A 27,854-nucleotide genomic window follows, 5' to 3' on the forward strand; every position below is an offset into this window, starting at 1 on the left:
TTCAACCCCAATTGCACTTTACATTAACCCTTACTACATTTCAATGCATTTTTTAGAATGTGGCATTTTCCTAACTATGTCTATGTCTGGCTTCCGTGTGTGGGCTGCAATGACTTAATGGGTTTATTCATGATATCTCACCAAAGGACTGGGGTAATTAAAGTAAATAGACCAGAGGACTGGGTTAGTATTATATGCATCTGGGAGTATTTTAGCTGCGGGGCGTACTGATTGCCCGACCGAAGGCGGTGCTGATGAACTAGTGTCCTGTGAGACATGAAAGCAACTTGTCGGCACCGAAGGTTTTGGGAGTGTAGGGGCACGGTCGCTAGTTACCTTACTTGCATTCTTCACTCCCTAGCACATCCATTTAGGTATATTCCTTTAATTGAGAAGTTGCAGTGAAATAAATCACACAATTGAAACATTCAATTATATTGCTTATATATATACGCAATTCATGATTTAACATAAAATGTTTATTAATAATAAAATTATAGCAATAAATAAAGTGTAATGACAACAATAACATTACAGAACTGCATAAAATTATATTAAGTCGCTTAACAAAATATACTACTAGTGGCGTAAAATATGTACAACACAAGGCGGGAAGGATGTTGGTTTGGCTGAGCCAGAAACAGTGTACCTCTATGTGTTTGTACATGTTTATAGTAAGAGGTGTGTGTGCACAACGTGCGTGTGTATAGATATATGTATGTACTATTGTGTTCATAAAGAAAAACAATACAATAAATAGAAGCATGAAATATATACAGTATCATGAAAGACTGAACCAGTAGATATACATGTAAACAAACATTTCACTTCATCCAAGCCGACAACTCTCACAGTGTAAGGGGTACATTTACGAAAATGTCTAAAAAATTTAAATAGGTTGTCCATAGCAACCAATCAGATTCTGTCTAATTTCTCTATTGCATCCTAGAAAATGATAGACAGAATCTGATTGGCCCAACATCACCTCTTTTGTAGAAGCTATAGTAACTGTACCCCTGAGTGTGTGGGCCCATAAGCCTATAGAAACACACACACACACACACACACACATATATACAGTCACACATAAATGTACACTTTCGTCCATACATGTATACGTTCGCACTCTGCACATGTCCGGTTTTAAATTCACTCTCACACACTCAATATATAAAGATAAGGAAATATATCCTTGTAATATGAAATAGTAATGCTATAGGATGCATGCTGAGGTGATCTGTTGAATAAGACATTCATGCTTTGTTTGCATGGGTCCTACTTAAGTATTCTGCAAAGTGTTCTATCCAACGCATTCTGAATGCTGTAGACCACGTGTGCTGACAACTGTTCTAAAGCAGGGCAATTCAAGCCTCCTCCTTTGTATGATCCGGGTATCACTTTGTAAACATGCTTGCTGGCCTAATCCAATTACAACATGTAATGCAGTGAAGGCTGTGGATGGGCCAGGTAAAATGGGGGATAAATAACAGCTTTTAAGAACTGCATTTGTTCCATAAATGACCATCCAGGATGGTCTATCATTTGTAAGAGGGTATAATTCATTATAATATATACATGGGTGGTTATCAACATTTAAAATAATGGTAATAGGAGAGTACAGTCTGTTGTACTACAGCCACACTCTGGTTCTAAATTCTATAACATGATACACAAAAGGTTCATTTGTAACTGGTGTCAGTTAAAATAGCTTTAAAGACCATATTATTCATGTCTGAGCTTGGAGAAAATGTTCTTTACTGTAGGTGACAGATGAATGTAATCTTATAAACACTCAACTTACTCCTAGTAGTAACACTTTTCAGGTTCTTAAAGGTTTACATTTTAATCATCAGAGCAACAACACCAGCATAGCGGTTTGGGTTCATGTTTAATTTGTGCATAGTATAACATCTAATGTCAGAATTCTTGTTGATGAAATCATCTGCAGGGGGTTTAAATGATGCAAGTCAGAGAGATTGGCTCCATCCTCTCCATAGGAGCCTGAAATAAAGCTGCTGGATCTGTGAATGCACTGTAGGTATAGCATTGCCCTCTGGTATGGTAAATGCCTTGGAATGTCCAGAGTAAGGGATATGGGAGACTTCTCAATGGAAGGACAATAGGGAAAGCTGCTGGTAATAGAATTTCACCTTCGGATATCGGATAAACCAAACGGTTTATCAGAGCTCTCTGTGGCACTAAATGCTATTTTATTTAAGCCCGTCTTCCCGCGAGTGTTTGGCTGTATCTTGTTGTTTTTATCATTCTTGTTGGCTTTGGCACTATCTCTTTCCAGATCGGACGGAGATGGAGAATCACTGTGGTTACGCGAGGACTTGCTTGAATCTCCTTTCATCGACTCCCCCTGTTTTTTGCCAGGGCTGGCACTAGCCACAACAGCGCTATCTCCTTGCATTGCAGATGTGCAAAAGCTAAGAATGTAACACAGGCTTCCCCAATTCTGTGCACACTGGGTTTGCACACTGCGGGTAATGGCTTCCTTCACCTCTTCCCCACAAGTCAGCAGAATGTTCACCAGGTCAACATACGGCCTAATGAAAGAACACATTCAGTTACATTACTTTCATTTGCTTCATTAAAAATGATTGCATTGTTCTATTATGCATTCTAGTCTACTTACGCAATGTATTGTAGTAAACTACAAGGTTTATATTACTTTTGATCCTTTATAAATAGAAATGCAACACATGATATGATTTTCTATATGGGATGATAACAGATACAACTACAGTGTTTAGAGGCAAGTAAAAAAATAATGGGTGTTTCAGATGATCGTCAAGTTTGGGAGTAAAGTAGTGGAAACTTTTCAGAAGAGGTAGACAGTGGTACAAATAGTAGGCCAGAAAGAGGACAGATCCAAGCAGACCTAAATACTAGGCTACTGGAGATATATAAAAATACATGCCGATGGGGTTCATGTGAATATCCTGCATATAATGCAGCTCATGAGGTTCTGTATATGGGCAGAAGTACAATTATCTTAAATGCCATTTTGTTAACAAGCAATAGCCACAAACCATGTGAAAGGCTTTTATAATTTTCAATTCAAATTTGGGGTCAAAAGTAATCAGTGTAAGAGAGATTTTGGGAAAGTTTTCAATTTTTTTCAACTGCAAAACCAGGCTAATATGGTAATTTAATTGATTGACGCTTAAAAAAAAAAAAAAGAAGGAAACGAAAAATGGAAAAACTTTCCAAAAATCTCTCACTTTTTGATTCTCACACTCTTTTATATTTGGCCCTTGGTGTTAATTTGAGAAGGATTTAAACCACCCTGAGCTAAAGATATGAATGTAATGAAAGTCTGATATGAGTCTGGTTATGACTATTTTGTTAGGATTTAGTGAAATCTGACATTTCACGAAGTCGGGCTATGTAATAATTCACTGCAAGCTGGGTGCTTTCAGCTTTGAACATGAGCTGCTGGTAAAAAGTCAGCTACAGATGTTTTGGCAATGTTAAAATATACAATTTAGCCAATTTGAAAGTTGCACACAAAACAGCTCTTTAAAGTCGGACATAATTAGAGCTGGAGTGTTTAGGAGAGTTCTATTTGGCAATGTTTAAATTCACCAAGTAAATATTGACAGTACATTTGTAATAAATAAACAAAGTAAAAATTATTTCTAACCGTAAAAAATGAAAAATACTGTGAAATAAATATTTGTCAAAATAGCTAAATCAGACACACAAGCAGCTTCTTCTGATTACAATTATTTACAGCATGCCTATATTCTGTATGTAATTGCAACTGGATCTTCATACATTAATATGCATCTTGTCTATATTTTGTAGGCATGTGCTGATCCGGATTTACCCAGATCTCAAAACGGGATCCTACTTTGGAGCTAAAACATTGGTACTTGTTTCCTAGCACGGCCACAATCTTAAGTAATCGTGTCCCTTAGTTAAGGGACACGATTACCCCCGATGGACCCGATTTCTTTTGAAATCAGGTCCATTTTGCCGGCTAGGAGACAATATCGGGGGCATCGCGTCGGTCGGGACCATTAACATTGGTCCCGACGCGACCGACGCGATGCCCCCGATATTTCCATAGACTTCAATGTTAAAAAATATTTTAACATTGAAATCTTGTCGGGAAAGGTAAAATATCGGGGGCATCGCGTCGGTCGGGACCATTAACATTGGTCCCGACGCGATGCGACGCGATGCACCCGATTTTTACATAGGCTTCAATGTTAAAATATTTTTTAACATTGAAATGCTGTAAAAATGTGAAAAAATGTGAAATGGGCCAATATGACCCATTTCACATTATAGATGTCCCCGTCGTCACCCCACGATAGACGCCAACCCGAAGCGTGGCGAGCGCAGCGAGCCCGTGAGGGGCGGCGGTACGCGTCCTCCGACCTTTTCATGCCCTACTATCCACGTCGGCGTGGAGTGAGAATAGAATAGTGTGGCGAGCGCAGCGAGCCACCGCGCCCGAAGCGTGGCGAGCGCAGCGAGCCCCGCGAGGGGACGCGGATACCTTCACAGTTATACGCGTCCCCTTGCGGGCTTCACAGGTGTCCGTGGCGACGCGGACACCTGTGAAGCCCGCGAAGGGACGCATTTACCTGTGAAGGTATCCGCGTCCCCTCGCGGGGCTCGCTGCGCTTCGGGCTCGGTGGCTCGCTGCGCTCGCCACACTATTCTATTCTCACTCCACGCCGACGTGGATAGTAGGGCATGAAAAGGTCGGAGGACGCGTACCGCCGCCCCTCGCGGGCTCGCTGCGCTCGCCACGCTTCGGGTTGGCGTCTATCGTGGGCTGGGGTTAACGCGCTTAAATTTGGGGGGGTTGGGAATTTTTTTCATTGAATCCAATGTAAAATTGGGTCCCAGGGACCCAATTTACATTGGATTCAATGAAAAAAATCGGGTCAAAAATCGGTCGGTCGCGTCGATCGCATCGCATGCGACCAAATCGCATGCGATGCGATCGACCCGATTTTTCCGACACGACCACCCCGATCTGAATCGGTGTGGCCGTGCTAGGAAACAAGTACCAAAACATTTAACAGCTGATAATATCCTGTTTTGAGATCCAGGTAGATCTGGATCTGCACATGCCTTATATTTTGTGTGTAATTGCGACGGTTACATTAGATTACATTGGCCAAGTACTGGGGAGAAGTCTGACATTCTAATGTCTGACTTGGAGTGATTTTTTACCTGTCGCTAAAATTTTCACTCTTATTACACCTCTGCCTAACTGTGCAAAGAAGGGAAGACATTTTGTAAGTGAATCATAAGTTCATTAAAGAGCACATTGGACCTGAGCCATTTATGCTGTTCAGTGCTGAAGATAATTGTGCTATTAAAAATGAAATGGTGTATTGTACCTTATCATTGGAAAACCAAAGATATTGTTTTCCGGAATCAGTAAAACTGCATTATATGTCAGTTGTTATAGGACAGAGACCATAGTTACATAGTAGGTAAGGCTAAATAAAGACTTGCGTCCATCTAGTCCAACATAGATTTAATTAGCTAATCCCTTGTTATTTGTAGGTTATTCTGATATTTTTAAAGACAGGTTATGATTCTTATTTGTACCCCTGGATGTTTTTAGCCAATAAATGTTTGTCCAACCTTAATTTAAACATATTCAATGTGTCAGCCGCCACCGCCACTCCAGGAAGAGAGTTCCATAGTTTAGCTGCTCTGACTGTGAAACAGTTTTTCCTTCTAAGGGAACGAAATCTTCTTTCTTCTAATCTAAACTCGTGCCCACGTGTCCTAGAATCCTTCCTTGCAGTAAAAAAGGTGCTTGACAGTTCCTTATATTGGCCCCTGATATTTGTACATGTTTAGCATGTCCCCCCTTAAACGTCTCTTCTCTAGCGTAAACAGTCCTAAATTGCTCAATCTGTCCTCGTAATTTAAATTCTCCATTCCCTGAATTAGCTTTGTTGCTCTTCTTTGGACTATTTCTAGTTCTAGGGTGTCCTTTTTATAGTGTGGGGCCCAGAATTTTACTCCATATTCTAGGTGTGGTTTAACCAATACTTTGTACAGTGGCATAATTACTTTTGAGTCCCTAGTTTCCATACCCCTTTTTATACATGCTAGAATTTTGTTGGCCTTTTTTGTTGCTATGTGACATTGAGCGCTACACCCCAGTATCACTTTGGACTCCTAGATCCTTTTCAAGTACTGATTTACCCAATGCCTCCCCACTTAGGTTATAACTAGCACACTGGTTATGCCTCCCAAGGTGCATAACCTTGCATTTATCCACATTGAACCTAATTTTCCACTTTTTGCCCACTCATCTAGTTTATTAAGATCATTCTAAAGCGCAGAGACATCCTCAGTTGATCGAATTACTCTACTCAGTTTTGTATCATCCGCAAAGATGAAAACATTGCTAAGTATTCCCACCCGATATCGTTGATAAATATGTTAAATAAAATGGGCCCTAGTACCGAACCCTGTGGCACTCCACTTAGTACTGGTATCATATTTGATACTGCACTGTTCACAACCACTCTCTGTTCTCTATTACAACCAGTTCCCTACCCATCTACAAATTCTTTCCCCTAATCCCAGGTCCTCCATTTTATTTATCAACCTCTTGTATGGCACTGTATCGAAAGCTTTAGCAAAATCTAGGAAGACCACGTCTATGGCGTTTGCATAATCTAGGTTTTTGCTGACGTCCTCATAGAAGCCTAGTAAATTTGTTTGACATAATCGATTTTTCACAAACCCATGCTGGTTAATACTAAATAAACTATGATGATCTAAATATTTCTGGATACCATCCCTTAAAAATCCTTCAAATAATTTACCCACTATTGATGTTAGGCTCACCTGTCTGTAGTTAGCTGAGTCATCCCTTTTTCCTTTTTTGAATATTGGCACTACTTCTGCTATTCTCCAGTCTTTAGAAACCTTACCTGATGAAAGTGACTTATCAAAAACGTAATACAGAGGGGTTTCTAATTCCTCCCTTAATTCCATTAATACCCTAGGAGGAATCCCATCTGTCGCTGGTGATTTGTTTGTTTTGATTTTGCTGAGCCGCACTATTATCTCATCAGTCGTGAAAGCCATATTAAAATCTGGCTTGTTCGTCCCATTTGTGGTACCTGTATGTTCCACTGTCTCCTCTCCCCTAGTAAACACTGATGAGAACTCATTTAACAGTTCTGCTTTTCCCTTATCCTCTGTAAAGCTTTTGCCATTGATATTGGATAATGGGCCTATGTTCTCTTTAATTATTCGTTTATTATTGATGTATTTGAAAAACTTCTTGGGATTGGATTTGTTCTCAGTAGATATGCACTCTTCATTTTCTCCTTTAGCTACTTTGATTACCCCTTTACAAATTTTGTTTATTTCTTTGTACTGGCTGTATGCCTCCTCATTCATGTTATACTTATAAAATTTAAATGCTCTTGTTTTATTGTTGATTGCTGTCCTTACTTTTTTTTAGAATTTTTTAGAATTCAAATTGCAAAAAGTTTTCTACAACAAGTTACAAATAAAAAAACTTGTAAATCCCTCCGTATGCGCCGTACCACAATGAATTGCGGCCATCATCACTTACTCATGTAACAGGAGGTCTTTGAAATGAATCATCTCCACAATCACTTGGACATTTTCCTTGGCGGCAGAGCAAAGGTCATGCTTAGTGTAGCAATCCTTCTGAAGCTGGTATACCATCTCTTTAATAGCAGGACACTTCCGACTGATGCAACTGAATTTGTGTCGCAGTCCATGAGCCTTGCATTTCAGAGCATCTTTGATAAACGATTTTCCCTGGAAGGCAAATTGAAGAAACTGATATTGCAAAGGGTCTTTTTTTTTTTTTTAAGAAGATAACTTATGCTGAGGTGGCCACATATGTATACAAAATGAACGTCACAGTAGTGTATTTGTGCCTATATGTTCAAACATACTGTTTACACAAGTAGCATATGCGCCGAATCATGTATGTCAGATGCAGTTGCACTGTTATACACAGCCAGGCCATAAGCACAAGAAAACCGAATGTATGTCAGATGCAGTTGCACTGTTATACACAGCCAGGCCATAAGCACAAGAAAAGATTCAGTAGAGCCTACAGGTAGCAGGAGCAGCTCTAGCTAATCTCCACATGCAGATGTGTCCATATACGTCTAGCCGGGTGTGGATCAGTTGGTCACCAGCAAGTTGTTAGACAGTCATTAGGTCTACACCATTAGGTCGACATGCATGAAGGTTGACATGAGTCTAGGTCGACATGGGTTAGGTCAACAGGGTCATTAGGTTGACAGGAGTTAGGTCGACAGTCAAAAGGTCGACGTGGGTTTTTAAAATGTTTTTTGACCTGATGTCGACACAGTGGACATGGACACAGGATTAAGTGGACCGTGTCCCCTCGCATGGCTCGCTACGCTTGCCATGCTTCGGGCTCGGTGCCTCGCTACGCTCGCCACACTATTTTATTCCCCGACCATGCCTTGGAGCTGGGGTAGCCAACCCTAGTCCTCGAGAGCTACCAACAGTGCATGTTTTGCAGGTCTCCTCACAGAATCACAAGTGAGCTAATTAGCTCCATCTGTGTATCTTTTAAAATGTGTCAGTGATTAATGAGTGCAGCTGTGCAGCAGCTAGGTTGTCTGGAAAATGTGAACTGTTGGTAGCTCTCGAGGGCTAGGGTTGGCGACCACTGCCTTAGAGGATGGTAGGGCATGAAATACCTGTCGGCACAGATTGGCTCAAAAAAACTTTGAAAAACCCTATGTTGACCTTATGGCTGTTGACCTAACCCATGTCGACCTAATGACCCTGTCAACCTAACTGCATGTCGACCTAGACACTTGTCAACCTAAATGCATGTCGACCCAATGGTGTAGACCTAATGACTGTCTAACAACTTGCTGGTGACCCAATGACCGTATCCCGTCTAGCCTCCTTGCGTGTTAAGATGCACAAGTGACAAGAAGGGCTGTTTATTTGCATAACGATGCAACTAAGATCTATTTTTAGCAAAAAAACATTCCCGACATTAGCAGAGGTGAAGTGGAACTTGCAGTACTTGGCGTATTAAGGATAGATATGAGGACATCTGTAAAACAAGTATTTAACTCTTTGAGTGTCAATGTTGCTGTGAGAGATCCTAAAAATATCTGCTAAAAATGGCAGCATAGCTCACAGCTACAGTTCTTTTTATGGGAAAACTATTTAACTAAACTTTGATGAATTAATTGACTTGGCTGGATTTGTATTCATTTATACTGAAGAATAGTCGCTGTGAGTGACACTGGCATTTTTAGCGTATATTTTGTGGATCTCTCACAGCAACATCGGCACTCAAAGGGTTAATACAGATTTACCAAATGTACTGTAGTCAGTGTTAGAATACATAGCTTCTTTTGTGAGGTTAGTTATATTGCTCCCCTCCAGGCTAAAGTGTAATGTGTACCATACATCGACGCCATGATTCCCCATATTACTGATCACATTGGTGATAGAGTAGGAAATTGCGAGAATTGACTCTCCAATTCCAATCAATTTCTGTCTGTAATCAAATTGAAGATTTGCCTGGATTAAAAAGTACATAATCCCAGGATTCCTAGGATAGGGTTCGTCAATATAATGAAGAACTTTAATCCCCCCTCAGTCCCCCCCAAACCCTACTTACTTACTCGGACATCAGGGTGGGGGGTGGGCGGGAGTAGTCAGTAGCCCGGTGGCTGTAGTTGGGAGCCGGGTCGCGGTGGTCGGGATGCAGGCAGCGGTCTGGTGCAGAGAAGCAGACAGGCTGCACCGCGTGACCTCTGACATCATGTTATGCTGCTTCCAGAGCAGCGCACTGGGGATTGGGAGCAGCCGGGCAGCATCTGTGCTGGTTTTTACAGCACTACCCGCCATTAATTTGCTCCTGCGCAGGCAAATCCCCGGATTAGAAGCTCCGATCCCGGGATTCATTTCCCAGCATTTTTAGGGCCATATCCCAGAAACCCGCCGATCTTGATATTGGCCACCCTAGATACAACGTATCCTTATTGCAGCAGTGACAATCTCCATATCTGATCTGATGCACACGGCACAGGATTATAAGTAAAAGACATTTTCAAACAATTTATTGGCCTGATGCATCAAAATCATGTATAAAGGGCCCAAATCACACTGTGTATAGGGGCCTTAGCACTAATCTGGACACATGACAAAGTCAAGGAGCTGTCCAACAGCTAGACCAGTTCAGACAGCAGAGAATCAGCAGGAGACTCCCTGAAATAGCAGCAATCTCCCTCTCTCCCTTATTAGTCTAGCAATCTCCCTCATTTCACCTAGTTAACATTACACTGTTACATTTTTTGGGGGAAAAAAGGAATGAGAGCTAGATACATTTACATTGAATCATCAGCACCATTTCCCAGCACTTATATAAGTATAGTAGCTCTTACTAACTGCTTTGGGGCTCATCTACATTTGTATATAAGTCATTTTACAAGATTCCTCTCAGATGTCGCAGTACACACCCACGCATCTAGGTGCCACGTTCACAATCACTTTTCACAATCTCTCCATATATGGAACTAGACACGCCCTTTAAGTGGAGCATGACACGCCCCCCTCAATGGGGCGCTGTGCTAAATTCTACTAGTTTTCAAAAGTAGGCAAGTATGCCTACACCCCATTCTGAGAAATATTAGTATTAGAATAATGTCTGGGGAGTTAACATCCGTAGACAATTAATAATTCACTTGATGAACCTCTCGGTGGTGTAGTCTGTTTAGGGTCATTTTAAAATTACCTGTGCATCAAATCGGCCAGCGTTGTGCAGGAAGGTCATGCAGATTTCATGTAGACCCCGGATCTCACAGGAATTGTTCTCAAAGCATTCAAAGACTCCACACCCCACATCTCCAGCGCTGACTAGACAGTGCTGGATCTCAGCTGTGATCATACAGAAAGCAGTGTCAACAAGTACCATCATAACAAGTTCATAGGAAAAAATAGATATAAGAATAGGAATACACAAGCAATACAATGCTTTCATATGTTATGCATTACACGTTTCTGCCATCATCAGGAACATCCAACAGTTCCAAGTTCTTGTGTATAAATGACCAACATAATGGTTAGTTTGAGTTCTGCAATATTTGCAACATTCTGCATTGGAAATATCTTCCTAGAAACACAATCTTTTATTTTATTAGGACATTAGACTCGGACATTAACTAAATATTGTGGTACTTAAGGTTACGATTTGTGTAACATGTAATTTATTTATTACCATTTAGATTTGATGAGGTGACTTGGGTGAAAACTAAAAAAAGAAATGGAAAGTTAATAAACTGAGCAAAAAAACTTGAAGCGAGAAATTTGCATTACATTCTCATACATCCATTCAGTGGGTCAGAGATAGCCTGAAGACAAGCACCCTTCCAGCACTCACCTGTACCCCACTCAACTGACTTCTGTGTTTCCAGCAGAGCAAATTTGAGGATGACTAGAGAATGAAGCAAATTCCGAACCACATGATCTCAAGCTCTGTAGGTATAGGACTAGGAAACATGTAGGGACTTGTATAGGGTATGTTTGAAGGACTGGGTGACGTGGAAAGGTTTGAGTGGCATGTAGGCACGATATGCCATTCATGTGAGCTCTGAGGGATTTGTGAGTGTTTAATGACATACAGTACGTGGCCATATGGGTTTCTATATTGGGTGCAGTATGTGCAGTGCACACAGGTCCAGGGGGCCCATACTGCACCCATATATGTGTTCCTCCAGAGTCCTGCATGGTCGTCCCTGCACTGCAGATACAAATCACTCAAGAAATGACTGCCTTGCCAGAGTCTACTTGCCATCAGAGAGGAGGAGGCCCACAGCAGAGGCTGTGCGCTGGTCCCCTCCTCTCTTAAAAGGGCCCTGGAATGGGCACTTCATGGCAAGTGGAATTGTGAGGTATTGTACCATATAACTGTATTGGAGTGGCATGTGTTAGTAGTAATGTACATTCTAGTACCCGGCACCTTGTAAAACCCTAGCAATTCCTCCTTCCTACCTGAGGTGTCACTGTGGTGCTCTGCTGTGGTGTTTTTACCACAGTCTGGTTTGTATCTTAACACTGAAATCAAAACAGGATGGTTGTAGAAACATAACAGCAGAGACTGACACCCTAGGCAGGAAGGAGGAACTGCAAGGATTTTACAAGGTGCACGGTGCTAGAATGAACACGAAGGTGTACATTTACCAATCAGATTCTACTTATTTATTTAGCACCTTCTAGGAGAATATAATAGAGAACATTGTATTGGTTGCTATGAGCAACATCCCATCTTTAATAAATTAACCTCTGAGTAGTATGTTGTGAGTAAGTGAAGGAAATGTGGCTGCATTTTGGGATGAGTAACTTTGAAGGCTGGAGGGCTGCACATGTTGCACATAAGGTGTATTGTTGCCCAACTAGAGGCTTGTATTTTAAAATAAAAAAAGAATATTTACAACATCATGATGAGATAATTGGCGCCCAGATGCTTGAAGTAGCTGTAATGTCTGTAAAATTAGATTCCGTTACTGTTGTAACAGTGTATTGCGTATCCAGGTATGTGAAGAAGAGATCCTATATCTGTCACCAGTTGATCACTGTAAACTATTTTTCCTCTTGGACTATGAAGTCTTGTGATAACAAATTCCTCTGCCCTTGAAAGCCCAGAGTAACATGAAACACATAATACTGTACGTCTCACATTCCACTTACACAGTCTTGCTATCCAACTGACTCTTTGCACATTTCAATGACGTGGGAGATTGTGTCATGTATTATTAAATAAGCTATTCAAGCAGGTCCTGCAACCTTTTTAGATCGGCCATCTTATTGTGAATATAAGCTTATTGGTTTTCATCATAGCATGGACTGTGCCAAAGTATAATACTTACATAAGGATGTGTACCAATTGTTCTATAACAGCAACCAAATCGAATTCCTTACATTCGCAAACTGGAATATTTATCTGTCTTCTTTCTCACTTTGGAAACAAGGTAGGGCCCTATTTATTAGCATGATCCACACTATGGCCATTATTCTGGTTCACATGCAAAGACAAATTCCTTCTCAAATAGACAAAACCATACTACAGGGGGGGGGGGGGGGGGGGGGCAGATGTAACATGTGCAGAGAGAGTTACATTTGGGTGAGTTATTTTGCAGGGAAAACACTGGCTGCTTTATTTTTACACTGGAATATAGATTTCACTTTGAAGTAAAACCCCACCCAAATGTAATTCTCTCTGCACATGTTACATCTGCCCCCCCCCCCTGCAGTGCACATGGTTTTATCCATTTGAGAAGGAATTTGCCTTTGCGAGTGATCCAGAATAAGGGCCTATAGCTTTAACTATCTTTAAGGGACTCTAACCCAGGAAAGTGCAGTCAGGGGAGGCAATGCCTCCCTGTCATCAATAAGTAACATAGTAAAAAAATACAAAGAAAATACTTTTGACACATCATGTGTCATAAGTACAGTATATACTTTATTTTATTTTAATCATCTTAACCTTTTTTTTTTTTAAATTGGTTTAGGCGGCACCAAGAGCGGTGCCTCCTGCTGACAAAGTTAAATGTCTAGAAATAGGGGGCGGGCAGTGGGCGGGGCTTCAAAAAAGCGTGTATAAGCAGCACCTATGCACCTATAGCAATGCTTCAGTGACAGGGAAAAGGTGCAGCTCCCCCTAGCCAGTGCCTCACCTGCCACTGACCTCACTGCTCTAATCCATGCTTGTCAACTCTTCAGGAATGGCTGTGAGGTTCTAGACTGGCACTCCCAGTAGCCTGGAAAAACATTCAAATCATCACAGAAACATCCCTGCTTTGAAATGGGGGTGGCACCATGATAGTTCAATTGCGCCATTAAGCAATATCTTCTATCTATGCCGCACGATGCCCCTTGCTATGCTGACTTGAAGGCAGCCAGAAAGCTAACACATTCACAGACTTTTGTTGCCTGTAGGCCAGGCATGTCCAAACTATGACCCTCCAGCTGTTGAGAAACTACAAGTCCCATCATGCTTTGCCACCGTTTTGCTATTAGGGACTGCTAAAACTATGGCAAGGCATGCTGGGATGTGTTGTTTCACAACAGCTGGAAGGCCACAGTGTGGACATGCCTGCTATAGGCTAATATTATTCTACTCTTCGCGCATGCACAGAAGGTCATAGAATAAGGGGTACTGTACTTAGTACTGTACTAAGCCTTTAAGAAACATCAAGGTTATAAAGCTAAATTACCAGCGATCAGCTCCTAACTGCAATGTTAAAAGCTGTGTTTAAAAACGAGTAGCTGGTTGACTGACATGTTATCTCTCAACTTCATCACTCTCCAGGGCTTAGCAAATCTGCCCCTAAATCTCTTGAGGAGCATCATCAAAACATTTTTATTTAATTGACCACATTGTTTAGTTACAAAATGCATACGGTCCATGTTATCTAAATTTGTTCCTCAATCACATTACAGAAGTATCTAAGTAACATAAATATTTCAGAAACATCCCTCTTGTCCCACCCCCTTCTGCTCTTCTCTGGTTAGAACATACAAGCCGTACACCATGAGTTGTAAATTGAAGATATCAAATACTCTACAAACCCCGTGACCTGTGGGATCAGTGTATGTTTTATACATCTGCTGGAGCATTCAGGAAGTGTGACCTTACTTGTACTGAAGAGGACGGTTCTACTTCGCAAATATTTCTTTCCTAAGAAAACCCAAACTGTTACAGGGTATAATTTTACATATGATCCATTTATAATCATTGTTTTATTACAACATTTTCTATATTGGGAAAATATTTTATTGCAATACAAAAAAAACATTCAATCTCAGTAGATTTGAATTTGATTCTATGAATAGATATGCATAAGCGTGTGCAGTGGCGTAAGTTCTTCCCAGTTGCCCGGAGGCGAGGTAAATATTGTGCCCCCAAAATCTCAATCAGTAAGGTGTCTGTCTACAGTAAGACAGGTCATGGGTTCTAATACAGGGTGTGACACTTGCAAAAATAATGTTAGGAAAGGGAGTCAGCCCCAAAAGCGACATTAAAGGCTTTCAATTAACTGATTCAAACAGGCAGGGGAGGAGAGGTGCCCCCTTGGGAGCAGGAGCCCGGCGGCAGATGACTCCATTGCCTCCCAGAGTTACGCCTCTGAGCGTGTGTTAGGTATAGCGTGTGCCTCACATGGACAAATGGACACATTTATATACAGCATTAATTAATGAAGGCTCTATTGGGGATGTAGCTGATTTACATAGTAGAAAAGCTATATAAATCTATATGGTTGAAAATAACTTGTATATTAATATAATCCCATTATTATAGGGTAAGAACAGTAGTCTTCTGTACAGGGGTATGGATCATTGGGTGGACCAATATTAGGTCGACATGCATTGTGTCGACCACTGAAGATAGACATGGCTTAGGTCAACACATAAAATAAGTTGACATGGTTGGAAGGTCTACACAAGCATTATAGCGACAATGGATAGGTCGACAGTCAAAAGGTCTACATGGGTCTTTCACTTTTTCCCCCCGAATGTCAGCATGGTCAACATGGATACCATTTAAATGTAACTGTCCCCTCATATGGCTCACTGTGCCCACCATGCTTCGGGCGTTTTAGGGGTGGGTGGGTGACGTCAGTTCCAGGCCGTATATGCCTGTACTCATTGCAACCAACAAGTAAGTCTCTGGCTACTCCTAGCTTACGATGAATGGTAGCCAGTGGAAAAATTATTCAATAGTGAGCCAGATTTTGGACATTTACCTTCTGCTGCAAATTCTACGGTAGGTGTACACATCCATTTGCACAGGGGGCACTTTAATTTGCAAGGCAGGATTTCACTGTCCAGGATTTCACTGTTCACTGATCACTGGACACTGCTAATTTTCTCAGCAGCAATCAGGTCTGAATTACCCCCGTGGTGCAAAACAGCATTGTAAACACCGGGTACAGCACAGCTGATGGCACGCTTATGGAGCAGTTGAATAATGGAGGGATCATAAAGCATGTCGTCAGTTGTAAAGTTAGAGAGACCACTACAATGTCCTCCACTGACTGTTTTGGCACCTCAGTCTGTCTGTCTTAGTGTCACCACTAAACAAAGACGTGATGCAATAATGGTTTACTATATAACAACATTCTTAGCCATCATTTCCTGTACTTTGCTGTCGACAGTAATCGTTTCATTTCCCAACATTCCAGCAACTTCAAGCTGATATTTTTAAGAGGTTGCGTCACACACTAGAAACTTGTTTACTATGTGGGTACAGGTCGAGTATCCCGTATCCGAATATCCGTTATCCGAATTATTCCGAAATACGGACATTCCAGAAAGTGAAAAAAAATTATTTTTTTGCTAAAAACTCACTGGGGACATATGTAACAGCATCACTGGGGACATGATATGTAACTGGCACTATATATGTGCAAGACAATGATTGCTTGGCATTCAAATTCAGTGCTGAGATAGTACACACATTTTGTTTCACGTTTTGAAACCTTGTTTTTTGAACAATTAAAATATGTTTGTGTGTATTTTATGTGGTAATAAAATATATTTGTGTGTAGGAAAAAAAAACAGTTTGTATCCCTATTGCACACTGAATGAGAAATATACATATAATAATCAGATAATACAGAGATCTTGGTTGCATATATCTGCAGATATAGGGTTAAGCCCCCAGGCCGTACGTCAAGGCGTCTCTGTCACTGGGGGTCCCTAACACTGGGTATGGGTCTGGGGTGTGGGCCCCCAACATGCCGACATGTTGGGGGCCCACACCCCAGACCCATACCCAGTGTTAGGGACCCCCAGTGACAGAGACGCCTTGACGTACGGCCTGGGGGCTTAACCCTATATCTGCAGATATATGCAACCAAGATCTCTGTATTATCTGATTATTATATGTATATTTCTCATTCAGTGTGCAATAGGGATACAAACTGTTTTTTTTTCCTAACCAGATTTACCCCTCCCTGTTGGCACCTGAATGACAGACCTCTGATTGAGCAGCTTACCAATAAAAATGTTGTATATTTGTGTGTATATTATGTGTTTATACAGCATAAATGCAAGATACTTCAAAATACATCATTGAAATATTAAAATATTCCGAAATACGGAATAATCCGTTATCCAAAATTCTCCTGGTCCCGAGCATTTTGGATACGGGATACTCAACCTGTACTAGCAATATTCACAGGAAGTGTGGTATGAAATGGTTTGCTTGTTTTTACTCGCATAAATAATTTTTGTAAATTTCTATCTTCTATTTAGTTTTTGGACGTCAACTGTATTGCTTTTGACCAAGTTCAAAGAACTGCTCTTATCAATTATAGTCTTTCCACAGTAGTCTAACAGATGACTCAAGTCTCTGGTATCATGTGCTGTTGATGAACCCTTGTTCTTCCACATACCTCCCAAGTGTCCTGATTTTGACATAAGCACAGTCTCCTATTAAGGAGTCTTCAATGCATGTAGCTACGAGCCTCATGCACGTGCCTACTATTCACTGGTGGATGGGACCAGGCTCATATCTAGACACTCCTGGAGCACTGAGTATATTCCCAGCATTCTGAAAACAGGGTGTGTGGCTTGTGAAACCAGCATTTCCCTTTGCACTTAAGTTGGGTGCAAAGGTTCCAACCAGGACCTGAAAAAAGTTTAGATGAATGCTTTAAAATCTCAGCTGTGTCCATTACACTCCTCACATACCTTTCATATACAGCTCTACGCTCAAAAACATAATCCCGCAAGTGGACAGGTCACGGAGTACTATCATGGCAAACTACAGTTCTGGAACCATAGAAATACATGGAGGGATGGCCTGGTAAAGCAGGTTGTCATCCCACAACACATGTTCTGCACCTTCTGTGCATGCATAGTCCAGGCCAACGAAGGCCTGTTTTGATTCCATGACACTTGTGTTGACAAAAATAATGTCTACCGACGTTGAAGGACGTGTCTGTCCTTGTGTCTACTGTATGCCCTCCCTTAGTAGTATGGCCCACAAGATCTCATGGTAATGATCTCATTGGCTACACATTTTTTTTATTCCGACCTACTTAAAACATGAATGTGCTTGAGATGAAGTTTAATGCCAAAAAGGTGCAAAGACCCTAGTTATTCAAATATTACAAATTTACTTTGCACTAACGTATAGGATACGACTGCTGCCAGCTGGGCTTTACCTGACCCAGAGTCATTCAGTGCTGTCAGCCACGTCCCCAGTCTGTATGTGCTGAACTGATCACCTCCTCCGGCTGCAGGCCCTGAGGGTGATGCTCTAGTCTGTGACTGCTTATATCACTCCTAAAATTGTACCCCAGAAGGCTGTAACAAAAGTGCGAGGAGGTCCAACAGCTAAAGAACATGCTTTCACAAATAACATGAATAAAACATACACGTCTTACATTAAAAGAAGTATGTTTATTGTAAAAGGGATGTTATGGTAAGGACAAAGGAGATGGTACATTTTTATCATGTGACACTTCAATGTATCTTCTTCATTGTGAGGATGCAGAGTTCGACCTGTTGCTCTCAGAGGTAGTGATGGTACAAAGCAAGAAAGCAATGAACTTTGGTTCATGGATTTTCATCTCCTTTTGCTTAGAATATTGTATAGCATGCAATATCATTTCTATACAGTTGATAGCTTCTTCCAATTCCTTGGTTGTCATTTTTCCATGGACTGCATTACAAATATCAGGATGGAGCACCTATCACAAAACATCCTTCTTCATACTTAAATTAGAAGACCTTTTTTTCTGTTAGGGTCTCATCCTGAGGCTTGTCTTCCGAGAGCCTTACCATTTCTACAACATACTGTATTTACAATAGGATTTTGCGCCCAACAGCAATGGCATAATTAAACAATTAGATTGACAACATCACGACCCCATTGCTAGAAAGGACATTATATTACCCTGGGCAGACCATCAAAAATCTCAAAATTCTACACTATAATTTCTTCAAGGCTTGAAAATTGGGTGCCAGATGACTGGCCAACGGTCGGGATCCCAACGTTGAAATCCCGACTGTAAGACTGCTCGACAGTCGGAATCCCGATCAACAAGTGCTAATGTCCATCGTTGGAGTCCACGACCTCCATAGAGGGAGAATATAACCTGTGCGAGCGCAGCGAGCCATCACCCCGCAATTTTGTTGCAATTTTGTTGCGCTCTCTGGACCCCAACCGAAGGCCAGTCATACCACAGCCGGAAAATTAGCCATAAGTTGATGAATTTGCTTCTTCCAAAAGACTACTAACACACAAAAATACAAAAACAAAATAGTGTGCTCCACCAGAACACTATAGCTGCTTGTTTAAGTCCAAGGGTACTCTTTTACCTTAAGTAGAAATTTAAAACAAATGATGGAAACAAGTGCTTGTTTCTATTATTTGTTATTTCAAAAAACTTCCAGTGGAGTTGCTTTACCTTCCCCACGCATCCGTATTCCGTAACAGTTTTAATACCAAATTCATGAATTCTTTCCGAAATGCTTTTAATTTAATTTGTCTCGCCCCAGGTAATGTATCTCTAAGTAGCAAAAGTTTCTCTTCAGTAATAGGATTTAAATGTTGCAATTCATTTTGGTCCACTGGCTGGAGTAATTAAGATGCATTTGCAGACATAAAACATTAATCTCTTATTTGTCTTGTAGTAAGCCTTAACTGCAGGCCTAAAATAGACCTTAAACCAAAATATTGTTTGGCATCCAAGCTTGTGAATTTGATCTAATAAATAGGTACTGTAGACATAGACCTGTTTTGAATAGAGCTTTAGGGCCCTAGGATTGCAGCTGCTTTAGCCTTGATGAAATAATCTGTACTCTACTTTATTAACCCCCAGCCAACAGTGGTCTTGTTATTGGTGACAGACTGCAGATTTAAAGAAAGAGGAAAACTGCCATGATTTCTGCTGAATAAATAATGCTCTACGACTGTGAAGAGTTACATGACAATGGGTAACTCTTTGTAACTTTTCAGGTGATATGGCCACAGACGACTCCAAAAAGTATAAAATCCTGCCTGTGACAAATACAAAAAGGGAGATATAGAGATAGATAGAGAAACATAATATATTTATATATTCCCCTGTACACCTGTAGGACAGTCCAGCACTTGATATATCCCTTCATAGCAACAGTGTTTTCCTTTCTGCCCAGTGTCTTTTTTTTTAGCAAGTTTATTTTCCTTTCTGCCCAAGGGGTGGACATTCAGCTTCCCGAGAACAATGGAATGAGCTATTTAACTTATTTGTACAACTGTGGAACAAAATCTAGTTACACCTTTTTGAGACTATGAACCGAATTCAGAAGTGGATGCTGGAGTGAGCAGTGCTGCATCTTTGGCAGATACAGTAAGTTCTGTTAATGTAGCAGGAGTGGTATAAAAATGCACACTGCCGACTACTCAGATACACCACGTGTGTCCAAAGATGCAGCGTTGCAGCCATCATTTGGTCCATTGGCTATCAATGCAATCCTAAGGCTGACAAAGCTGAAACTAATCACACAGTTGTTGGTCTCAGCATGCCCCAGAAATGGAGGCAACAAGTCTGTTTTCTGAAACGCACACCTTTCCAGGCCCCAAACCCCTGCAGATTGTCAATCATGTATACTGCGGTATTGGCACATGCACAGTAAGAACATAGGACAGCTGGGTACAGAATAGTCTAGGATAAATCAGACTCTAAGTCCTGAGCAATGAAGAAGTAACTCTGTATTTGGTAGCAAAGTTTTATAAAATGGACACAAAGGGCCAGGTGACACTTGCTGTTCAGGAGATACACTAGTGGATTCTACACTTGATGCTGAATCTTTTTTGAAGTCTCAAACAGGAAGTATATGAAGTATACACCACTCATTGATTTCTTTCGATATGCCGCTATAAGTAGCCCGGTTTAAAAAGGGAACCAGTGTGACTTTTTATCTCATATACTTGGATATACTGTTAATGTGTTGACCCCCTGATGAAGTTTCTTTAGACAAAACGCGTAGGGTTTCTATCATCAAGTGTCTATTCCATCTGCAATGAACAAATGAACAGATAATGTGGAGAATAATTTTTTTGTGATTTTAATAGAACAGAAGTACACAGAGTGTTGAAATCATTATTGTCACACCCTGGCAATTGATGGTGGACAACCCTAAGGTGGTGGCATTTATTAGCGCACTCTATTACTATCTTTTCCATTATCTGTCATCTCCCGCTAACAGGGGGGGATTTATAGAGGAGCAGCTATAATTGGTTAGCGCAACCATGGTCACTTTTGTGCATATATGTTAGAGCACTGAACAAAGCACCAATCAACCAGCTTATTAATAGTGTTTGTGGTTGTCATCATCAGCCAATATATGCCTTGGAAAATCCTGAAAATTATACAGCATTTTTCTAGCCTGCGTATGTTTCTAATTGCATGAATATGCTCTTACTATACCTATGTGAAGAACATAATGTGAAAGAAGGGGTGAAATCTTGCCCCCGATTTTGCAGCCTTACATTTCCAGACATTGGGCCTGATTCTGGTTGGTTTGCAAAAGCATACACCTTATTTAATGGACAAAACCATGTGCACTGCAGGAGGGGCAGATGTAACATGTGCAGAGAGAGAGAGAGAGAGAGAGACTGAGAGAGTTACATTTGGGTGGGGTATGTTCAAACTGATATCTGTAGAGCAGTGTAAAAATAAAGCACCCAGTATTTACCCTCCACAGAAACAAAATAACTTTCCCATATCTAACTCTCTCTGCACATGTTACATCAGCCCCACCTGCAGAGCACATGGTTTTGTCCATTAAGGAAGGAGTTTGCTTTCGCAAACTAATCAAAATCAGGGTCATTGGCCACTGGAGTAATAAAAAAAAAGAAAATCCTGATTCATGCCACTTACAATATTTGTAATTTTTATGGTAATGCCACTTACACATTAAGCCTCACATCCCTCTTTCATATCGCAAATGCCAGGTCACCCCCAGGATTTGGACCTGGTTCCGGCACAGGAGTGACTCGGCTTTTGCGAAAAAGCATGCCCTGTCAGCACCTGGCATGTTGCCAGCTGCAGGTGGGAGGCGGGGCAGCGGCGTGTCTTGAGGGGTGGGGGGAGGAGGAGGCAGCACTGACACTGCTGCCACCTCCAAACAGTGAACAAGGTCCGGGTCACTAGACCCAGGGTTCCCGTTCAGACTGCCAAGGAACCCGGTTCTGCCACTGCTTTTATCCCGGGTTGGATTGCTAGAAGTGGGGCATTGAAAATGGCCCTTTCACACCGCACGCTCACCCGGATGGACTGGGCAAAAACCCGGGGTCCACCCGGTATATTTGTGTAGTGTGAAATGGGTAAAAGTAATGCCCGTTACACAAACATCACCTTAACTGTGTGAAAAGCAGCATTCAGCTGCAGAAACCCAGAGTATTATATTATTAGTACTTTATTATATATGAAAACATGATTGCAGGCTGTCTGCATCTTTCATGTAGTTCATTAGCGTGACTGTACTAGTGGTGGTATAAAGATGTTGAACACATGGTGGGAGTCTGGTGCTTGCAGGGAATATTGTCATGCAATATTGAGGCAGATACTACCTGCATGTATTTTATATGTTTTCCTCATGTCCACAAGAGCTTCCGGCCAGTTCAGTCCACAGTCCAAAAATACATTGGTATGTTGTTATGTCAACAAATAGGCCCTCATGTTTCCGCACACATTTCTGTGATTCTACAACTGTAGAAATGAGCACCGCCACACACCAACAGTGAATACTGTTTTAGGGATAGCAGAGCCTATGAAAATGCTATATCGATTAAATAACAACAATTACAGTAAAAGCCATGGTATACATATGCTCACTAGTGTAAATTATAAGTGTGCCAGAAGTCATTCGAGGCCACCATCCCTTTGCTTCCATTCTGGTGACTTTCATTATCTTTATTGTACACCAAGGACACATATAAAATACATTTACTGTTGGTCAGGAATTTATTAATTAGATTCTTATGACATAATAAACAAAAAAGTGTACGTCTTAACGTGTACATAAGTATTGGGCAGTACAGATGGTGTAATGTTAGCACTACTGACTCACAGCACTGAGGTCATGGGTTTGCTTCCCACCATAGATGGGCCAATTGGATCTCTTCTTCCATCAAATTTGATGTTTCTATGTACATTAGCCTACTAGGAATATCACAGTTTGTAAGCTTGTTTTACAACTTGCGAAAGGGATTTATGTCTTCATATTTAAGTCCTTGCCCACTTAGTCAAATACAGAAAAGTGCTTCAAATAAATGTCCGTTTGGAGGAGTGAAATTTTGAAAACTGTTCTGTGAAATATTCAGCTCTGTGTACACACTGATACAATCTGCATAAGATCCAGATAAGATTTTGACTATATAGTCAAAATCTCATCTGGATCTCATGCAGATTGTATGGGTTTTATCCCAAGCGATCCAGATGCGTTCAAGATGCGCGCTCCCGTATCTTAACCAGAAAGTCTTGGCTGCCCTGTCTATATAGTGCAGATCTGCACTATATAGTCTAAATTGAATGCAGATAGTGTAAATTGTATGCAGATAGTCTAAATTGTAATCGCATCTGGATCTTATGCAGATTGTACTAGTGTGTACACAGCATTATTAGTTTCCACATTTGGCTGCAAAATGAAATTGTCATTCTGTGTTTCCTTTCCTACCACAACCACAACATACAGAAGATTTATTTGAATGTCATTGTCCCATAACAATACATAGAGGGAAAAAAAACCCAGAATTGTACAAATAAGGAACACAATATTTGACAATTACCTTTAGAGGGAGTGGTTCTAAATCCCGGCGGTCGGAATCCCGGCATTCAAAATCCCGACGCCTGAATCCCGACCGCCGAAATCCCGACAAGGGGGGACGTGCATCGCCCCCCCTTGCGGGCTCAATGCGCTCGCCACGCAGCGGGTGCGGTGCCTCGCTACGCTCGGCACACTCATTTATTCCCCCTCTATGGGTGTTGTGGACACCCACAGAGGGAGAAAGTGTCAGGATTTAGGCGGTCGGGATTCTGGCGTCGGGATTTTGAACGCCGGGATTCCGACCACTGGGATTGTAACTGCATCCCCTTATAGAATAGTAAAGCAATAGCAGATCTCAAACATTGTATTGTCGGTGCTTTGGACCCCTGCGAAAAAGCCAAACCAAATGTTTATTTCTAATTGTCAGCTCTGTGGAGCAAAAACAGGACACAATACTATCCACTTTGCCCACTGCTAGTCAGTAGCTTGTAAACAGAATAAATCATTATCAAGCCTAACTTGCTCGGAATGCAACTTTGCACGGCTGAAGTACAATCAGGCATGGTTTTGTAGACCACAGAGGTAATGCAACATTCCCCTAGGGGGAAACCGCTAAGAAATGCATAGTGTAAAGTTAGAACGAAAAGCACATTACATGTCTAAAACAGTGTTTTTAATACTTAAAAAAAAATGAGCTATGTAAATATGCAAATTATAATTTTCAAAATCAGCACATACCAATACACTTAGGAGAGTCATTACAGTACAACCTTTCTGTACAAAATGCTTTCTTGGGCATCTACCAATCACCTCAAAGTACTACTGTTACCCAAATTGGCAAACTGGATTTCACTGACATGTTTGCTAAGCATCAGACAGGGCATTTCTTGTAAAAGATCTCAGCCTTGGTCCTTTCAGACAAAACACCAACCTATTTACTACTGCAGCCTGTCTGGGGATGTGTGTTTTTTTTTCATCCTCTTGAGTTGAAGACATTAACTCTGCAATCCCCTTGTGATTGGAGTAACATTCCTTCTCGCTGTGCACACTTAGCACGTGGTTTTACACAAGCTCAGGAGTTACTATGTAGTACAGTCACATTACAAATCACAGCACTTGTCATCGCACTGCAATTATATCACTACAATTTACTTATTCCAACGACACCTCTTAATGATATTCTGGAAATTTGTAATCCCGTGAATCTGAGATGTACAAAGCAGTGTGCTTACTGTATTAATGCCTTATTAATTATTGCACTCATAGCACATTGCATGGATTCATTATTCACTGTAGAGGATGGAAAAATAGCAATATTGTTTCTGACAGTATTTGTTAGTAACATTTAATAAAGGGTTATTGACAAATACTGAGGGACAATAGAGGCTGGATCATGCCACCCATAATGGCGATTAAACATGTAGGACTTCTGGCTTATACAGTATATGATAGACTATATGAATGTAGTTACTTTGCAACTTCCCCCCCAAATTGTGCAATCATACGAATTCTATATAATGCAAAACATACACAATTCCTTAAAGTTACATTTGTCCTGAAACTGATCTTAAAAATGGAATTTGATGGACAGAAAGTAAAAAAATATGCACCCAAGTGATTGATATATATATACATTATATATATATATATATATACACACACACACACACACACACACACACACACACACACACACACACACACACACTGTATATGTCTAGTTAATTAATGCATGTGTGTAGCACGTGCAGCATGTACATGCATACACATGTTCTATCCCCCAGCATGATGAGAGCTGTTAGGAAAGTTGCAGCAGGCAATGTGGGAGCAGTATGCTGCGCTCTGCCCTAGTGCCATACCTGTGTTCTGCAGCGTTAGCCGTCGATTCTGCACCTTGGCCACAATCTCTCTATCTAGGCTGCTGTCAGGCAGGTCGGTGGCATCGGTCCCGTAGGCGGCATCCAGGCTTGCGAACACCAGCCCCAGTGTGAGCAGCCTGCTGAGGAGTTCTCTGCACATTCTGCTGCTTACCGTTGAGTACTGCCTGTGAGAGGCTGGGAGAGAGGAGATCAGCCTGAGCTCTAGTCCTATCCCTAGCTAGCCCCGTACACTGTCACTGCAACTTTTTTGCTGCTCACCAAATACTAGGACTGACTGATCCGCATCTGGGAGGGAGGGTGCCTCAAATATCCCCTGGAAGCTCTGCTGTCACTTGAATGAAGGAGTGAAGCAGGTGTTGTCCTCAGTGTGCACCAATCGCAGCGGCCCAGGAGTCAGGGGGCGGGAGCTCCAGCCCACTACTCACTACTACTACTACTACTACTACTACAGCGAGGTGGGAGGATGCGGGCTACAATTCTAGCACTACTACTGCCTTCATGTCTCTGCCACACCGTCCCATCAGACCTACTGTACCCTACCAAGTGCACACTAGTATCGGGCACTATAGAATTTATAATGTGCAAGTAAGTGTATGTTTCTTCTCTGCATCTCATGGGATTTGGCTGTCAGTACCACATTCATTATTTGTCATTAATTTATTTGGTTGCCTGTTACTTAAAGCACATCAGGTTCTCTCCCCTGGAACTGTAGAACTGTGAACGTGATAATTTGGAACTCATCAAACATTTCCCTCTAGTGCACTGATCAAAAAGGTCAAGAGTCATTCACATTTTTTGGTGTCTATCGACATTGGTTGACATGGTCCCCCAATTAGTGTAACGCGTCCTCTTGCTTCACTCACCATACTTTGGACATGCTGCCTCGCTGCTCTCAACACACTATTATATTCTCCCTCTAAACCCACTGGGATCGTGAAGTAAAAACAAGTTTGCTAAAAGAAAAAAAATCAAGTAAAATTCACATTTCCTGTGTCAACAATTGACATGTCAACCTTTTGTCAATGTCGACCTATTGCATGTCAACATTTTCTTTGTGTTGACCTATTGCCTGTCGGCCAATAGTGATCAACATATTGACTGTCGACCTACCTAGACACTGTTGATTGTCTACAAGGCAAATACAATGTAGGATTTTAAGATTTGATTTAATAAACAGACATAGAAAACTAAAACATTAGGGGTGAAATGTAATAGGATGAGAGATTCAGAAAGTGAGAGATTTGGTAAGAAAGCTCCAGGTTTTTTTTTAAAGCGGCAATCATTTAAACTGCAAAACCAGTTTGATTTTGCAGTGTAAATGATTGCCGCTTTAAAAAAACCTGGAGCTTTCTTACCAAATCTCTCACTTTCTGATCCTATTACATTTCACCCTAATAGTTTAGATGGACTCCAGATCCAACCAAGTAGATTTTACTGATTTGGCCCGGGGAAAATACAATAATTTTACAAAAAGTTATTCCAGCAAATGCATTTATGACACTAGAATGGGAAAGATTTAATCCCCAAACATAAATACAGTAGCATATAAACTTTCTAGTATCATGTTAAAATGTATTTGTCTGTTACTCCACATACTAGCATTTTTTATTTTAATGTAAAATGGCTCAATATGAAAATGATTCTGTATCCTTATGTATTAGCCTTTTCCAACTGGGATATGGTTATTATCGACATGCATTGGGTCACCCACTGAAGGACGACATGGCTTAAGTTGACACAGTATTAGGTCAACAATGACAAGGTCGACAATCAAAAATATCAACATGAGGGGTTTCTTTAGCCGACATGTGCCGACAGGCGGTATTCCATGCCTTACCATCCACTATGGTGTGGATAAAATGGTGTGCCGAACACATTGAGGCACTGTGACCGACATTGTCCTCCATAGTAACTACAGCACACATTGCCCCCCATAGTAATTACAGCACACATTGCCTCCACAGTAATTACAGCACACATTGCCCCCACAGTAATTACAGCACACATTGCCTCCCATAGTAACTACAGCACACATTGCCCCAGCACACATCGCATTGCATCCGCTATGCACAATGCTAAACTGTGTGCAGAGAGATTATGCTAGGCAAGGCTTTGCTTATTTTTAGGATCTAGGATCTTTGGTGGAGATGTGAGGTAAGGCATCTA

At 41.2% G+C, this 27,854-nt stretch overlaps 1 protein-coding gene across 1 annotated transcript; it reads right to left on the reverse strand.

The window, feature by feature from the left end:
• Positions 1-461: 461 nt before the first annotated feature.
• Positions 462-26,070, reverse strand: STC2 (stanniocalcin 2). Its single transcript, XM_083181995.1, has 5 exons — positions 25,947-26,070; positions 25,668-25,862; positions 10,781-10,923; positions 7,586-7,797; positions 462-2,552 (listed from the first exon to the last, which is right to left on the reverse strand). The coding sequence occupies exons 2-5, from the start codon at positions 25,825-25,827 to the stop codon at positions 2,147-2,149; spliced, it is 921 nt and encodes a 306-aa protein (XP_083038121.1). The 5' UTR covers positions 25,828-25,862; positions 25,947-26,070; the 3' UTR covers positions 462-2,146.
• Between the last annotated feature and the right edge of the window lie 1,784 nt (positions 26,071-27,854).

Source organism: Crinia signifera, chromosome 4 (assembly GCF_055691185.1).
Source record: "Crinia signifera chromosome 4, ASM5569118v1, whole genome shotgun sequence".
Classification (NCBI taxonomy): Eukaryota; Metazoa; Chordata; class Amphibia; order Anura; family Myobatrachidae; genus Crinia; species Crinia signifera.